Genomic DNA, 17,650 nt, shown 5'->3' on the forward strand with positions numbered 1-17,650 from the left:
TTTTGTTTCTTATCTGTCTGCTATAATGTAAGCAGCATAAAGGCATTCTGTCCAATTTCTTCATTGCTTTATCTGCAGCTTCTAGAATGGTGTCTTGCACACAGGAGACAATCAGTATTTGCTCAATTAGGGGCACCTGGGTAGCTCAATTGGTTAGGCAGACTCTGCCTTCAGCTCAGGTCATGATCCCAGGGTCCAGGGATCGAGCCCCACATCGGGCTCTCTGCTCAACAGGGGTCTGCTTCTCCCTCTCCCTCTGCCTGCTGCCCTGCCTACTTGCGCACCCTCTCTCTGTTAAGTAAATAGATAAATTTTTAAAAAAATATATTAGCTTAATTAATCAGAGATTAAGAAAGCTGCATTTTATCCTCCATACTGCCCCTTTTAACAGTGTTTGTTATTGTAACCAAGGATATTTTGAAAATTCTGAATTCTAACTTTATTGACCAGTGAGTAAAGATGGAAAGATTAAACAATTTGATAGTCTCACTGTGCACTTTATTCATGTATTTTAAAAAATTAAATGACTTTTGTATTATAAATTGAACACTGTTCCTAGAATTGGAAAGAATATGGCTCAAATTAATGTTCATAACATCAAAATTCAAATATTTTCCTAAAGGAAAAAACTGAACATTATAAACTTTACAGAAACTTGAAGCAAAATATAAACAATCTTTTTTAAAGTTTTGGTCTTTTCTTAAATTTTCTTTACAGTTATATACATTAGAGATCTTAGATATAGGACAATATTGAAATAATTTAAAATTATGCCCATTTCTTCATAAAGAGATTAGTTACTTCCTTCTCCTATCTATCACATTTGGGAAGGTAACAAATATTCAGTTGAATGAAATCATTTAACCTCACTAGTAAAGACCAGAGTAGTTTGCAAGTTTCCTTCTAAAGCAATTTTAAGCCAAATTGCACTGGCCTAAAGTCAATGCTGTACCATCAGATTTGAAGATTTAAATCAGAGGTAGAAATGTCTAATGTTCCCTGGGACCAGGAAGATATCGTAAAGATGTGAAGTTAGCTCCATTAGAACACAAGACTGAGTGGAGAGACTTGTGGGAAACAGGATTACTAGGAGACGAAGAGGAAGAAATGAAAAATCGAAGCCCGGATTGTACAACAGCCTGCACTCCCAACAATTTGCACTCCCAAAAAATGCTTTGTAGCGTCAGGACTTTTCTGAATTGTTTCTTTCACATTTTAAAATTTGTTGTTATAACGTAGTACACATCCATTGGAATTTAACTGATTCATCTTAGCAACCAAATCAAACTATGTTACAGACTATGCCATATTTCTTTGAGCTATCTCTCATTGGGATAGACTGAAGATATCTTCAAATTCTCTCCATTACAAATAATGTCACCATGGGATGACACGACCTTCTCTATATGTTCTAGTACATTTGGCAAAAAGTATTATGATAGATTTCTGGTGGACTTGCTGTTCAAAAGATACTTATACACTTTTAAAAAATAGAAAGTAAATAGGTCATTAAAATTATTTTTAAATACTTTCCTGTCCCCAATACTGCTTAAGAAGTCACATGTTCCAGGACTAGGATTTTGTGATTTGGTCTAAAAATGAAAATCATGATCAAGTCAAAGATTTGCCAGTTTTTCCAGACCACTTGTGCCGCTAGATTATGGACTCGAACTCATCCTGAATCCTCCATACCTTTATGGAATTTCTTCCTGTGAATCAAACTGTATTGCATTTCTTTGATGGGCTTACCTGTCCATATAAAATATGCAGATTTTTCTGGTTCCCATAAAAAATATTATAGTTCTTCAATAAAGAATTAAGTTGTTCCCTAAAAAAAATTACATTTGGTTATAATGAGGCTCTCTAACAGTAAAAGGCAGAAATAGTGCATTTAGTTCGTACAGGTACGATATAGAAATGGTTCAATGGAATCTTTACGGTGCTGTCATTTTCACTTAATGCAGGCCATTGAAAACAGAAGTCTTTTGGGGACAGCAACAAATATTGGTCATAAATAAATAATGAAAGAAGGTAAAATGACTGAGGGCAAAGTTGTGGGAGTCTGTTCTGTGACAGGAGACGGCCACCAAACAGGGATTTGGTATCACATTTCTTCTTGGTTTTCCAACATTAATCAGCCTCAGTTAAGCATCTAGTACGTGCCTGACACTGTGTTTCCTACCTGGGGTATAGTAACAGTTCAGAAATGGCCACTGCTTCTGAGTTACTTTTCCTTTGTGACAGGTAGGCTCTGGCAGTAGGAATACTGGTTACTGCCCCTCCTCTGTCCTTTCCCCGGTGCGCCCATAGCCTAAGATCCTTGCCTTCCCTAGCTAACCTACTGGTCCATCTTTCACCTGGATTACTGCAACAGTCTCCTAAAAGCCTCCCTGTATCTCTAGCCTGTTGTAATAGCAGGTGTTATTTTAATGCAAACCTGATCATTTCTCTCCTCAGCTCCAAATTCTCCAATATCTTTTCATTATTTGGACTAAAAGCCAACATGCTTCCAGTGACTTAAAAGGCCAGATGTGAGCTGGTCTTCTGTTTCCCTTTGATCTCATTTCCTTCCATTCTTTCCTTCACTCACTACACTTTAACCACTGGCCTCCTTGATATTCCTTTAATATGTCAGGCACGTTCTCACCTCAGGGCCTTTGCACTGATCCCTATGTCCAGAAAGACCTCCATCCCCATCCCCCACGCTGTCACGCTTTCACACATTTTCTTTAACTCCTTACCCAGAATTCACCTTCTCAAGAAGTCCTTCCTGACCACTCAATCTAAAGCGCTGCTTTCTCCCAACATTCATATTCTGCTTTCTTACCTCTGCCCGTTCTTCACCTCTAACCTTGTGCATACTTATTTGTCTTGTATTTGGTCTCTCTCACCAGACCATAGCTCCGCGAGAATAAACGTGCTTGTATGTTTTGTTTGCACTATATTCTATCTGCCTGGAGAAGTGTGTACCCTGCCAAAGAAGCTTTTGAAGGTGATTTTTTTGTGTACCTGATGAAACATTGGTCGCTGGTCATAAAACAGCCTGTAATGTGTAGATCTGACTTGTTGGCCCTGAAGACACAAGGACATGAAGAGGGACTGTCAAGATGATCGCCCATATCTGGTTCAAACTGGTTCAAACTGCGGCTTCTAATAGCGAATGGCCATGCACTCATGCATTCACACAGTTGAACCTGAGGACAGGTGAGAGTGTGGACAACAGACACTGCCTACCGTGAACTTGGGGGGGGGGGGATCAAATGTGAAGAGTGTGAGGAACTTACCAGGCAGAGATAACTTTCACAAGGACATGGAGCTATTTCTATAGTTTTTGTGGAGAAAGCTGAGTGTCAGGATCTAAGAGTTGAACATGTAAATGGAGAGTGGTGCGCAGTGAGCTAAAGAAGCAGGCAGGAACCTTGTGAACCATTTTAACAAGCTTAAAGTTCACCCCGCAGGCAGGAGGCAGCTACTGAACAAAGTAGCTTTCTTTCTAGGCAAAAGAAAGACATGATGCTAAGGGCCACTAGGGGACTGACAAGACACAGATTTTAGGACAAGATGGAAGCAGAGAGAGGAGGGTGGGACTCCTGCAACAGTACTGAGATGAGGCGCAGGGGCAAGGCTGTGCACCATGGAAAGATGCTCAAGGGTCCTGCATGTACAGAAAGGAGTGAAGTCTCAAAGGGACTTAAAATACGTATAGGGATTACATGATTCAGATACATCTGAAGGTAATCACAAAGCGTCATCTAGGCAGTCAGGAAAGGGGACAGTGATTTAATATACAACGTGCCCTGTCAATGCTTATTGTAACAGATTTCTTGGATCCACTTAAATGTTATATATGCACCTTCCTCCCCCCCAAAAAGGAAACAAACATCTGTGCCCCTGTGCTCTCAGCCACCAAGATGTTCCTCACCCAGCCTAGATCAGACCGCTAAGCAGCTATTCAGCCGCCCTAACAAAACTATAAAATGGATAATAAGCAATGGATTTCACATCCAATCTTCTCAGTCCACAAATCTGTGATGTCCGGGAGCCACAAGGATACCCAAGAAGTAGACATAGGTTCAAAGACCCCACACACTCTGTTTGATACATAACAAAAGGATTTTCTGAGAGCTTCTTTTTTGGAACATGAAATGCTGCATGTGATATACAACAAGATTTGAAAAAATCAAACAGTATATAATATGGATAGTGTTTTAAAGATGTATTTACTTATTTGAGAGAGAGAGAGAGAGAGAGAGAGAGAATGCACTAGTGTGGAGGAGGGACAGAAGCAGAGGGAGAAGCAGATTCCCTACTGGGCAGGGAGCCCAAGTGGGGGGGGGGCTCTATCCCAGACCCCGAGCTCAGGACCTGAGCTGAAGGGGCAGACACTTACCTGAGTGAGCCACCCAGGTGCCCCCATATGGACAGTGTTTTTAGAAAACTGAGGAATGGCAAACTTCCGTGCAAACTGGACTACCCAAATGAAGGGATAGAATAATAAGCTTCCCGGGACAGAAGCTGGCCCTGTGCACCGGCAGGGCGCAGATCAGATCCTGGCAGCAGCTGACGGCCGAGAGTTGCCCGCGGCTCGGGGAGGGTGCTAGCTGGAGAGACGCTGCATGGGGAAGGATGCAGAGGAGGGCTCCGGGCTTCTGTTCCTTTAAGGCTCCCAGCTTGGTTTTATGAGCAATATTAGATCCAGAGCTCACTGTAAAATGCTTAGGCGTACTTTGTACTTTGTGGCCTGAATTGCAGCTGCTCAGCAGATGGGAATTACCCACACACTGACGTCTGCCGTGAATAATGGACCTAGCAAGAGAGGAGTTCCTCAATCTTATCATGCTACTTAGCTGGCCGGAAGAAACAATTTTTATTTGATCTTGTAAAACTGTAATAGTCATGGGCATGGGACGGCATGATGGATGGAATGGAGTTAGCCTTGCAGCCACAGACGGATGGATGTCAGATATTAGTTGTAGCAAGAGGTCTGGCTCCTGCGGTAGTGGCGATTTGCAGTGTGATTAAATGGATATCCTAACCCTTCCCCAGAAACCAAAAACCTTGTCCCCCTCTTTGCTAAGTGCTTCTTACAGTTTGGACCCAATAAAGGCAAACCAGCAATACCGTTGCACAGGGGAACCCAGTACAAACTCGCGAGGCGGCCTTAGGATGCGAAATAAACCAGAGAAAAATACAACCGGGCTAAGGCACGGCGGGGGCAGCTCTGGCCACGGCGGTGCCCCCCGAGGGCGCGGGGACCTGCTGGACCCGCCAGGCCCCAGCCCAGCCGCCGCTGAACCGCATCGTGACAGCAGCATCAGGAATGGCCTGAGGTCCACAGCTGCGTGCTTCGGAGCAGGAACCCACGACGCCTGAGAGAACATCCCCAAAGAGATGAAAACCTGAGACAGGATACAAATGCTAAGTTGCCGTGTCCTACATTCAGTTCTCCGCTCAACACACGTGGATTTTGTTCACGATGTTACATTTTAGCATCGAGATCAACAATTTCATGTCAGGTTAAAAACCTGAATTTAAGGGGCACCCCGGTGGCCCAGTGGTTTAGCACCTGCCTTCGGCCCAGGGCGTGACCCCAGGGTCCCGGGATCGAGGCCCAGGTCGGGCTCCCTCTGCCTGTGTCTCTGCCTCTCTCTCTCTCTGTGTCTCTCATGAATAAATAAATAAAATCTTAAAAAAAAAAACTGACTTTAAAATGTAATATGTTTTTAATAAAATAACTATGAATTAAACATGTGAAGGCGACCCAGCTGGGACTCTTTGCTGGGAATCCAGATTGTGATTTATTTTAGGAGTTGTAGTTCTGTCTATTTCCCAAACTTTATACAGTAAGTGCATAATACGATTATTATGATGTCATAGATTTACTTCCACAAAAACATAAACTCCTGTAAGTTTTTGGAATGGTGGAAACAGGAAATAGGACACCAGAAAACAGTAAGTAGAGCCTTATCATTAAGCCATTTGCCAAGACAAACCATCATATCATATTCCTGACGTCTGCGTGATGCCCGCAAGCAGTAGCAGAGTTCTCTCAACTCACTTTATCCTTCATTACTGCCAGCTTGAATCCTGGAATTAAAATGGGAAACTTCTAGAGTGTCTGTACCAGTTCACATTCCCACCAACAGTGCAAGAGGATTCCCCTTTCTCCACAGCCACTCTGGAAAACTGTGTGGAGGTTCCTCAAAGAGTTAAAAATAGACCTGCCCTACGACCCCGCAATTGCACTGTTGGGGATTTACCCCAAAGATACAGATGCAATGAAACGCCGGGACACCTGCACCCCGATGTTTCTAGCAGCAATGTCCACAATAGCCAAACTGTGGAAGGAGCCTCGGTGTCCATCGAAAGATGAATGGATAAAGAAGCTGTGGTCTATGTATACAATGGAATATTCCTCAGCCATTAGAAAAGACAAATACCCACCATTTGCCTCCACGTGGATGGACCTGGAGGGTATTATGCTGAGTGAAATAAGTCAATCGGAGAAGGACAAAAATTATATGGTCTCATTCATTTGGGGAATATAAAAAATAGTGAAAGAGATTAAAGGGGAAAGGAGAGAAAATGAGTAAAAATATCAGTGAGGGAGACAGAACATGAGAGACTCCTAACTCTGGAAAGCGAACAAGGGGTAATGGAAAGGGAGGAGGGCAGGGGGTTGAGGTGACTGGGTGACGGGCACTGAGGGGGACACTTGGCGGGATGAGCCCTGGGTGTTATGCTATATGCTGGCAAATTGAACTCCAATAAAATATATATATATACACATATATATATAATTTTTTTTAAAAAAAAAGGCAAACTTCTGCAGCTGCTCTTCTGTAAGCCAGTACAGCTTCGGGTTGTTTTGCTTTTGGCTTCCTCTCCAGGCTCAAATGAAGAAAGACTACCCTTCAACCTTTGCATAGAGACCTTTCTCAGCTTGCAAAGTAGGTTATTCACATTTCCATTGCAAATGAAAGGATTTGGTTCCACAGTTTGAAAACAGCCCAGTTGGGAGGAGGAGGGCTGTCTTGACTGCAGTAAAAATGCAAGCCCCAAATGATCAAGAAGCTCCGAATTTGCCCCCTCTCCTGACTTCCTTTGAAGGCTGTTGCCCTTTTTGAAAAGGAAGGGTTTCAGGGTGCCCGGGGGTCAGTTGGTGGGGCGTCTGCCTTCAGCTTGGGACATGATGGCAGGACCCTGAGATGGAGCCCAGAGTTGGGCTCCCTGCTCAGCGTGAAGTCTGCTTCTCCCTCTCCCTCTGCAGTCCCCCTGCTTGTGCTCTCTCTCTCTCTCTCTCTGTCAAATAAAGGGATAAAACCTTGAAAAGAAAAGAAAAGGAATGATTTCTAACATTTCTAGTAATTCTGCTAACGTATCCATAATCATTGCTCGTGGTCAGGTGACAGTGCCTGTGATTTGTTTGCTTTGTTCTTCCAAACAGTTCTATCCTAAGACCCAACTCCCTCTTCACTGCTGACAACCAATAATAAAAAGGATGTGGGAGTTGCATGAACTCCACAAGAAATCTAATCAATAAGGAATCAATAAGGTGGTGCATAACCAGACTTGCCTCTCCTCCACCACAATCAACCCTCAGCTGCTTTTGGCCATTTTGGACTTTTGTATTTTCCAGGCATTTATCTTTTGCCGATGACCCCTGTAAAAAGTGGGCCAGAGCCATGAGTGGATAGAATTGTCAGCTTCTCTCGGGTCCTCAACCCCTAGAATTCAGATAACAGCAAAAGGATGAAAAACTAAAGGATAATTTTGTAGTATTAAAAAGAAACTTGAAGCGATGGCTAATTGGTGGATACAAAACAAAAACCCCCCAAGTATTTTCTCGATGATGAACTCTACCACTGGAGAGAAGGGCTTTAGCTGCACAGAACCATGTCACTAGATGTTGATAAGACATAAAAGAAGGGATTAAAAAAAAGGGGGGGGAGAAGCAAAGGAGTACATCCCTTGTTAAAAGGCCAGTGCTTCTGAAGAAAGCAGGCATGTGTGCTCTAGATCTGACATCTGATTTTTAAGAGAATCTCTTTATAAGGGTAACTCTCAGTATTTGATATTTTAACAAGTTACGTGTTTTCCAACAACCTCAGATGAGGGAAGATATTTATCTATTCCCTTTTCCTCTATGCTTGGGTTTTTAAAGACTTTTATGAAAAAGCTTTAAAAAATTCACAACCTGTTATTCCGGTTGGCAGTGGCAATGAGCCTGCTTCCACACCAGCCCCTGTTTTCTGTTATCACGTGCAACGCTGAATTCCTAGGGGCAGCCCGAGCAGTTCGCGGACAGGGAAGAAAGAATGAAGGAAGTCATATGCCCTATAATCTTCTTCTCTGGCCTGAGACACAGGAAGATATGGTCTCTGCTTCACAGCCCTAATACTACTGACAAACCGACACTGATTTTTGTATTTCTATTCCAAGCCCAAAGTAAGGACTTGAAACTACCACTTTGATGAAATAGTCTGTTTTCTTGTTGCAGCAGAGTGTATTGGAGAGAACAGTACTGATTCGTGAATCGTGTGAGGGCTGTGAACCAGGAAACTGTTCACCTGTTTGCTTTCTTCCCAGAGCCTGCCCACATTCCTCTGCTCTGGGCCCCTTTTCATCTCAAAGCAGCAATGACCATTTGCTGCAGCCTTGCTCTGACACAGACTCCTCGTAGAGCTCCCCTCCTCTCCCCTATTTAAAGACTCTTGCGATGACATCGGGCCCATTTAGGTAATCTCTCTATATTAAGATCAGTCAATTAGTAATCTGAGTTACTTTTTGCCACGCAACGTAAAAATATTCACAGTTTCAGGGGATTAGGATGTAGTCATCTCCGGGAGCCGTTATTATGTCTATCACGAGATTTAAAAGTGACTCCTATCCCAGCATTGCTGAACACCCGGGGGGCAGCTTGTTAGAAATTAAAATCTGTATTTTAACCAAGATACCAAGGAAATGTGCGCGTACATTAAAGGTAAGCCCTGGTGTAGTCACTTTGCCCCTAGATGCAGAACAGTACTTAAGGGTAGCATCTGGCAAACACTAAGGTCCTGGTTCAGGTCTCCGAGGTTGGCCATTGCCATACTCATGAATAACCAGCAAAATTGTGTGGGGTTACTACGTAACAGACACTGTAATGGACGCTAGGGGGACTGCAGCATATGCAGCTAGTGAGGTCCCTGCTACCAGGACTTACTTCTATAGGAGGAAGGCAGAAGAAAACGAAAGAGCAAAATAAGAGATTTGCTATTTTTACTTAGGGAGGAGCGCTCTGAGATAACAGGATCATCTGACGCAGTGCACGGCAGAGGACGCGTCAGTGAGGGCCCTCGGGAGGACTGACACACTAAACACACACTCATGGGAAGGAGCCAGCCGCATGAGGAGTCAGGGAATGCATCCCAAGCAACAGATGCATGGCCCTGCATACAAAGCTACGCTTGGCATGTTTGAAGGGGACAAAGAAGGGAAGAGCGGTTCAAAATGAGGTTCTAAAGTTCCTCTGGGCCGGATCACGTCGGGCCTTAGAGCCTCCTGATAGTAAGGAGTCTCTAGAAGGAAACGTAGAGGCTTCAAGCAGGAGGCTGTGCCTTACATGGTCAGGGGCCATCCTGGGTGCTGGGGGGCCATGGTTACTGGGGCAGGAAGTAGGAGCAGGCAGCCCATCAGGAGACATGATGGTGGCTTGGAGAGGAGTGTTTGGATTTTGGAGGTGGAGCCATTTGGACTTGCCACAGGGCTGGGTGGCAACAGGCTCTTGGACCGTTGGGATAGTTCGCAGAGTGAATCACAGCAGGTGGTCAGTGACCCTTGGAGCCATGTTCCTGAGCTTCGATGTGGATGGAACTGGAGGGTATTATGCTGAGTGACATAAGTCAGTAAGTCAATCAGAGAAGGACAATCACCATATGGTTTCACTCATATGGGGAATATAAAAAATAGTGAGAGGGATTATAGGGGAAAGGAGAGAAAAAGGGGGGGGCGGGGATCAGAGAGGGAGACAAAACATGAGAGACTCCTAACTCTGGGAAATGAACAAATGAAGGTGGAAGGGGAGGTGGGTAGGGGGATGGGGTGACTGGGTGACGGGCACTGGATGGGATGAGCACTGGGTGCTATACTATATGTCGGCAAATTGAACTCCAATAAAAAATATACAAAAAATAAAATAAAAGCTACTGAAAACTTAAAAAAAAAAAAGAAAGAAATATGCCAGAGAGGGCTCTCTTATCCATTATTAAAGACAAGAGTCCAGTGGCCTTCAAAAGAGTGGCGTCTTCTTCCCAAGCCTACCTGCCGAGCATGCTGGGGCACGCAGTGTTTGCGCCAATGCCTTTGACCAAGAGAAGACCCTGGCCATGGAAACTGGGCAGACATTGCCCTCTGGCTCTACTGGCCAGGTAGGAGCAGCCTCTGGAACACTGGCTCTTTGTGCTAAATGTATTCTCAGAGGTACAGGAGGCTGATTCCTTTGTTTTAGTAAAGGTGCCTGGCCAACATGCTTGGAAAAAGACACTGTTTGGAATAATGCACTTTCGGCTAAAATGTATTACATCATGCTAATTAAAGTTATTTACTGAGGACACATGCCTTGTGGGCCGCTGCTGGAAGAGCTACGGCCTGCAAGGGTCTATAGTAGGTTCCCAAGTAGGAGAAAAAGTCGACCAGATTCCGAGAATGAAATCTGATCTGCGTTCTCACACCGATTTGAACCTGTTTCAAGTATATGGTCAGCATTTACTCACCTCCAAAGCACCCTGATTTCAGACTAGGACCTGAAATGAAAGTACTTTGAAAGCAACCAGATGGAACCGTGTTTTTAAACTCAGCTCACTTAGAATATTTACCATGTGAAGCAACAGAGCAGTGATGACCTCAGGCAATGAAACGGCAACTGGAGACTCAGGCGTTTGAGCATGAAGCTGGCTTATGCCAACACCCTTCACCCAGGGAAATTTTTAAACCCAGAGAATTCTCACTCAGTGGTAAGACTCAAATGTCATACTGCTGCTGTGCTCTTAATACCATGACCTCTTATTTTATTGATCATATGTCGCTCTCATGAAATTTGCTGAAGCCAAATTTTCCCCTAAGCAGATTCTATTTTCCTATTAATGTCCACTACTTCCCTGCATTTCCGTGGAGGGAAATAAAACTCCCTTAATAAGTTCACAGTTTCTGTCTTGTTCCCTGGAACAAGCCTTGGATGGAGTGGGAGCTGAATGACATTTGTCCAGTGGATAAGTGAACGGAGGTGTTTGTCAGACCTGTGACATGTTGATATCACAGGTGGTCAGTGGTACTCTCAGAATTTCCGGCGACTGTTTTTAAAATTTTCCCCAGGGTTTTGTTTATTTCAGGCGGTCAGAGGTTCTCACACTTTCCTCCTTTCCTCCTCTGAGCAGTGATTCTTAGACTTAAGTGTGCATCCCAATGACCTGATCTATGTGGAGCGGAGCCCAGGATCTGCACCAGTAACAGATGGTCTGATAGGGAGGTGGGCGGCCCATGGGCCGCAGTGAGAAGTGCTGTCGTCAAGTCTGGTGTTTGTGTAAATGTCATAATATTTTATTTTACCGTCTGGAGCTCCTATTAGTATGCGGAAACCAGGGTCTGAAAGGGGTCCTGGGTTACAGAAGGTAAATGATCAGTCCTCAATTTGATCAATTCAAAATATGACATGAAATAAGGGTCATAGCATCCCAGACCCTTCTCCCCCAAAATGTGGTTTCATTGTCTCTTCCATCAAAATATATGCAGAATTTGCCCTTTTCTTTAGCCTCCATTATTGTCACCTTGGCCCAAGGCACCATCTCGACCCTCAACTATCAGCTCCTTGGTAATTTCTCTGCTTCCCCTCTTGTCCCCCTCTTCGACATGCTTTTTTTTTTTTTTAAGAGTTTATTCATTTACTCATGAGAGACACACAGAGAGAGGCAGAGACAGAGGCAGAGGGAGAAGCAGGCTCCATGCAGGGAGCCCGACGTGGGTCCTGGGATCATGCCCTGAGCCAAAGGCAGGCGCTCAACCACTGAACCCCCCGGGTGCCCCTTCAGTCTGCTCTCAAAACAGCAGCCAGACTGACCCACGCATGTGCTCCATATCCTTCAACGGCTTTTCCTGCCACAAATGGGAGAGCTGAAGTCTCACAACAGCCTGTGGGATCCTGCATGCTCCGGCCCACAGTGTCGGGAGCCTCAGGGTCTGCTGTCCTTCCTCCTTCACGTCCCCACACTGGCTGCCTCCACTCCTGGAGACAGGGACCTGCCTCAGGGCTATGAACCTGCTGTGCCCCCTTTGCTACCAGTCAGCAGCCTGCACAGCTTGCTCGCTTACCTCCTCCAGCCTTTCCTTCTAAGGCTCAGTGAGGCCTCCCCGCTGGCCTTCTGCTAGGACATCATGACTCCCTGCTGTCCAGCCCTAGCACTCATTAGTCCCTTTCTGCTTTATTTTTATTCTTCATTCTTTCCAGTGTCTAATAGTGTATGTGGCTCCTCGCTTACCTTACAGAGACTGTATCCTCCAGGAGGCAAGCCCATGAGGCTAGGGGTGTTGCGTGGCAGAAGCCTGTCTGCAGGGAGCCATTAATAAGTGCTTGAGGAATGAATGTATGGATCCACTGTCTCCTTTACATCTTCTCCTCACCTCTCATATTTCGTATTTGTCCTCCAATTGTGACTTTAACTCCATTTTTTAAAAAGATTTTATTTATTTATTCATGAGAGAGAGAGGCAGAGACACAGGCAGAGGGAGAAGCAGGCTCCATGCCGGGAGCCCAACATGGGACTCGATCCCGCGTCTCCAGGATCATGCCCTGGGCTGAAGGCGGCGCTAAACCGCTGAGCCACCCGGGCTGCCCTTTAATTCCATTTTTGACCACATTTGTTCTCCCTGCTTTCCCATGGCCCAGTTCAGCTCCATTTACATCCACTTCCTTCCACCATTATTTCTTTGGCTTTCTTCCTCTTCCTGGTGAGACGTGGGTCCTGTTCTAGGGCTACTTGGGTTTTTATTGAACGGTTGCATCTTTCTCCTCATCCACCTCTGCCCCAGCTCAGCCAGTTCAGCGCTCAGCCCTACCCTTAGAGTTTTCAAATCCCTCCTCTGTTATCTTCCAACCAATGTAGGATGCTATTTGCTGTGTACATGCAAACAACTGTGGATGTTCCTTCCATATGTTGCGTCACCGAACATCAAGGTGGGGACATGGTGAAAATGAAGTGTGTCCTGAGGAGCAAGGGAGGGAGAGAAGAGGACAGGAGAGCCCTGGACAGATTCTTTGGGTATATTATTTTTGAGGAGCCTTAGATCCTTTACTTAAGGCTGTTCCTGAAAATTCTGCCAACTGTTAAAATAGAAATTTAGCATTTAGTGAAATTAGACAACTATTTAGGAAATATGAGTGATTGTTCCAGGAGAGGTTATAGGTTGGCAGTCTTTAGGGCCATATTTATTCAAATTCCTACTCAAGGGCGCCTGGGTGGCTCAGTGGTTGAGCATCTGCCTTTGGCCCAGGGCGTGACCCCGGGTTCCTGGGATCGAGTCCCACATGGGGCTCCCTGCAGGGAGCCTGCTTCTCCCTCTGCCTGTGTCTCTGCCTCTCTTTCTGTGTCTCTCACGAATAAATAAATAAAATCTTTAAGAAAAAAATTCCTATCCAATGTCTCCAGTGTTACGAATCAACATTGATGTTATTGATATTATTGATCTTGTGGGTCGCACATGGTGCTTGGAATGACAGGTGCAGGGCAGAATCCAGCGAGTGGGCAGAGGAGAATGACACATAACACAGGCGCATAGTTACCCCGTAACGAATGTCCTGTCATTGACGAAGATCCACGATGAGTGCTGGTGAGCCATCATAGTCGTCTTTTCCCCTTCTTTGACGTCATCTGAGTTTACCCTAAGACATTAGAATATCATTAATGGTATATTCCTGTGATGCATTCAGAAATAAGTTCCTGACTTAAACTGAAATATTTTGTCATGTCCCTGGTGTGTCAAAGTATTTCGGGCAAGTTTTTTTTTTTTTTTAACGTTTTATTTATTTATTCATGAGACACACACACAGAGAGGCAGAGACACAGGCAAAGGCAGGCAAAGGCTCCCTGCGGGGAACCCGATGTGGGACTGGAACCCAGGACCCTGGGGTCACGCCCTGAGCCAAAGGCAGATGCCCAGCCACTGAGCTCCCCAGGTGCCCCCACTTCGGGCAAGTTTTTAAGCTGTATTTCATCCATGGGCATGAGGGTTGGGTTGGGAAGGGAAGGAAGGAGAAGGATTTTATTTTACCATGTGCCACAGATCTTACACTCCATATGTGAACCACTTTATGGTATCATCTAATGTAATCCTCAGACCATCCCAGCAAGGTATGGGTATTCTTAACCTGTATTTCTGACACTTAGTAAGTAGTGGCACACATCATTTGAAGAAAGTCTGAATGTCTTTTTAAAACCTCTACTTTCTTCTTTGCGCTAACATTGTTTTTGCATTTCAGAAAAGTTACACAGATTAAAATTTTTGATTTCCTATCTATTGGTCTCTTCTGAGATATTTTTCAAAGACTTTTTCTCTATCTAAGGGAATTAATAAGATAAAGGAGATGCCCTCCAAAATGTTCAATGGTATGAAACTAAGCTCAGATTTCAAAGTTGAACTCTCTCAGAGCGAATTTCCAAATGGCAGCCTCTAAACCTCTTTTTTCGTAATTGTTCACAAAGTGACTTGTTGGAGACCAAGTAATAGTGTGTTCCTTTCTCTGCTCTCACCTTCCTTCACTCCCCCAGTATAAGATGTTTAGGTATTTTCCTCTGTTTTTATTGCTCAATACATGCTTTTGAGAAAAATCCATTTTATTTCTCATGATATATTTCATTTGAAATATATCAAATTTTAAATTTGATTTTAAATTGAAAATTGAAAATTATATTCTTCATGTAACTTAGGGAAAATAAGTAGTAAAGGGAGAGGAACATACAATTTAATTATAACAATCTCTAAAAGAAAATGGGCATAAAGAGGGCATATGAAAAAAATACTAGATGAACCAGAAATATATAACTTGACATACAGTCTTCCCCTTGGTAATCAGTTTGAGAGATTGAAAGCTATGCAATGGAGAGATGCAGAGAGAGAAAGGCAACAAGATAAAGTGATATTTCTAACAAAGTACAATATAAACCATAATGCTGGCCCATGATAAACGCAAATGATTTGCAAATTTTTAGGTGGATCCCTGGATCAAAATCGTGTTGAAAATCACTTTATAGTTGATGGCCCTGTTAGCTATGCTTTTGGTCATGAATGTATCCAGTATGGCTGGATACATGTATCCAATTTGGCATAACTCCTGTTAGAAATCCTTTTTCTGAATTTTTTTTATTTGGAATATGCTTTAAGGATTTTTTTCCCCATTTTTCAATTTATCCACAGTTCTTATATGACCAGGTTTTAGTGATGCAACAGTTACCTTCCTGTTCTATATTTCTATAAATGCACAGATGTGCTTGGAATGTTTGAAAGTGCTGTTTCTTGGTGCAAAGCTTACTTTTTATTGAGAAGTATAAAAAGAAGAAAAAAAAAACTGCATGAGGAACTTTGCCTGGCTGGAATAATGTTTCTGAAGCCTTGCTGGTTTTATATTTTATAGTAAAAATTCCGGAATTTTATGAAAAAAAATTTTAGATGTCTTACCATGTTTTTAAAGGAAATTTCCAGAGACTTGTGAAAATTTTTTTAGTCAATTCTGAACTTCTGCTTAGCAGCTCAGTGTTATTTTCTTTAAGAAGATATTAAATTCCCAAAGGCTTCTACAACCCCCCAACCCCAAAAGGCATTTTATAATCACTGAAATGTTTTTGGCAACATGGGAATACAAAATAGCTAAAGGAGAGAAGAAATCCTAGGGCAATGTTTGGAGATGTGCAAAAAAGAGGAAAATGTACTATGTAAACCGAAAAACCCCACAATGAATGGCCCAAGGCAAGAAAGGACTGGCCGACTTGGTAAGTCTATTTTTGCAGTATCTCTAGACTGAGTTCCCTCCTATATGATTCTGTGCAAGGGAACACATTTCTTCTATTATAGCCACTCAACTCAAATGGGCTGAACCCTGCCCCAGTCCTGCAAACACAATTTTTAGGTTTCCAGGCAGCTAAAATCAAGCTCTGACTCGCAAGTGTTGATTAGGTGTGATGTAACATTCTTCAAGTTTCCTGCAGGCTCTGGAAATCATGGTTAGACATGAATAACATCCTCTTTTATGTCTTCACCTAAATGGCATTAGGGTGCGACCAGAGATTTTTTAAGTATAATATTTTCTAGTCCTTCCATTTCGCTGAAATTAAATATTTAATTACTATTGCTTCAAGCCTATAGAATTATAGGGTAGGTAGCCAGAATAAAAATTTAGGCTAGAGAGAAAAGTTCAACTTTTTATTTTAAAAGAGAGGGGGAGGCACTTTCTCCTTTTACCAAGTCAGCTTAGTTTGGTTGGAGGAAGGTGTTTGGAAAACATTTCATGTCCTCTTTCTCCAGGAGAATAGCAATCCCTCACCCACTGCCCAAAGGAAGGTAAAAGGAAAAAGAAAAGAAAGCTATTTTCACAAAATCCCTGATGCATATTTCTCCTTAGAGCCCATTATTTGAAATTATATAATCTATTTGAAAGCTATGAGTACATCTCACCAGGCAGATCATAATAGCCTCGAAGCTGAGTGCTTGACTAATTTCCCTTTGTGCTTTTACTATTCTGACCATCACATCATCTTCTTGTTCACAAACCTTCCCGAGGATCTCATTCTAAGCAACTGACATTCAGATTTTCTGCAATTCCACCAACACCTACGTTCTCCAAACTGAAAATTGAAGTTTTTCTCAAATACCAGGACTACCGGTCTAATGGATCTCAAACCACTGAGTCTCTTCTCACCAATTAGTTACCTCACACGAGAGGACCCTCATCACCAGAGGCTGATGTCCAGATTTCTGCTTCCTCCTCATCTCTGCTCAAGTGGGACCTTATCAAATCTCCCTATAGCCGATTATCTGCACCTGCTGTGATGCCATTTTCTGCTTTCCACCTTGCATTGTTTCTTGATTCATACCTTAGTTCTTTTTTTACTCATACCCTCTTGTTCAAAGAATGGTGCTCCTCCAGTTGGGGATGTCATCCTCTTTGATAGCTCCTCATTGGAAGGGAGTCTAATGGAGGACGGACGCTGGAAGGGACAGAAGCTTAGCCAACCAGGCAAATTAACTCTGCACAGGTCAGAAGTTACTTGGATATTTTAGGCTGCCTTGGTACAAAAAGGTAGCATGTTCCATGAGTCCAACAAATCCCAGTTAGTCATTCATAGAAATTGTTCTGGACTGTTTGGTCATACGGCCTTTGCTCTTAACCTGAGTTTCGCCCCTCCATGTTGTCATACTAATCACCCTCAGAAAGGGTTATTGTCGCCCCCTATTGAGAATTCCCCAGGGGTGACCTCATTGTGCAAACACTACCTTCTTCCAGTTATTTACCACCTCTCTTTTAAATTTGCCCTTCCTTGTACCTCCCCTCCCGCATTCCAGTGGCCTATGGCTTGCCAAATGGTTCGTTTTCTCTCATTTTCTCGGCCTCTTAGCAGCATTTGGC

The 17,650-nt window shown here is 43.5% G+C and overlaps 1 protein-coding gene across 4 annotated transcripts in view; it reads right to left on the reverse strand.

Moving 5' to 3' along the window:
* RASSF6 (Ras association domain family member 6) overlaps positions 1-17,650 on the reverse strand; it is a 44,934-nt gene that overhangs the window by 19,501 nt on the left and 7,783 nt on the right. Inside the window, exons 2-4 of one of the 4 annotated variants that reach the window (XM_072775369.1) lie at positions 13,814-13,912; positions 3,010-3,072; positions 1,750-1,828 (exon numbers count right to left, since the gene is read on the reverse strand). In XM_072775369.1, coding sequence (XP_072631470.1) covers positions 1,750-1,828; positions 3,010-3,072; positions 13,814-13,872 — 201 coding nt within the window. In that variant the 5' untranslated portion in view covers positions 13,873-13,912. Of the gene's footprint in view, positions 1-1,749; positions 1,829-3,009; positions 3,073-13,813; positions 13,915-17,650 lie in introns of all 4 variants that reach the window. The other 3 variants (XM_072775370.1, XM_072775371.1, XM_072775372.1) reach the window with 3 other exon arrangements.

This window comes from Canis lupus, chromosome 14 (genome assembly GCF_048164855.1).
Source record: "Canis lupus baileyi chromosome 14, mCanLup2.hap1, whole genome shotgun sequence".
NCBI lineage: Eukaryota > Metazoa > Chordata > Mammalia > Carnivora > Canidae > Canis > Canis lupus.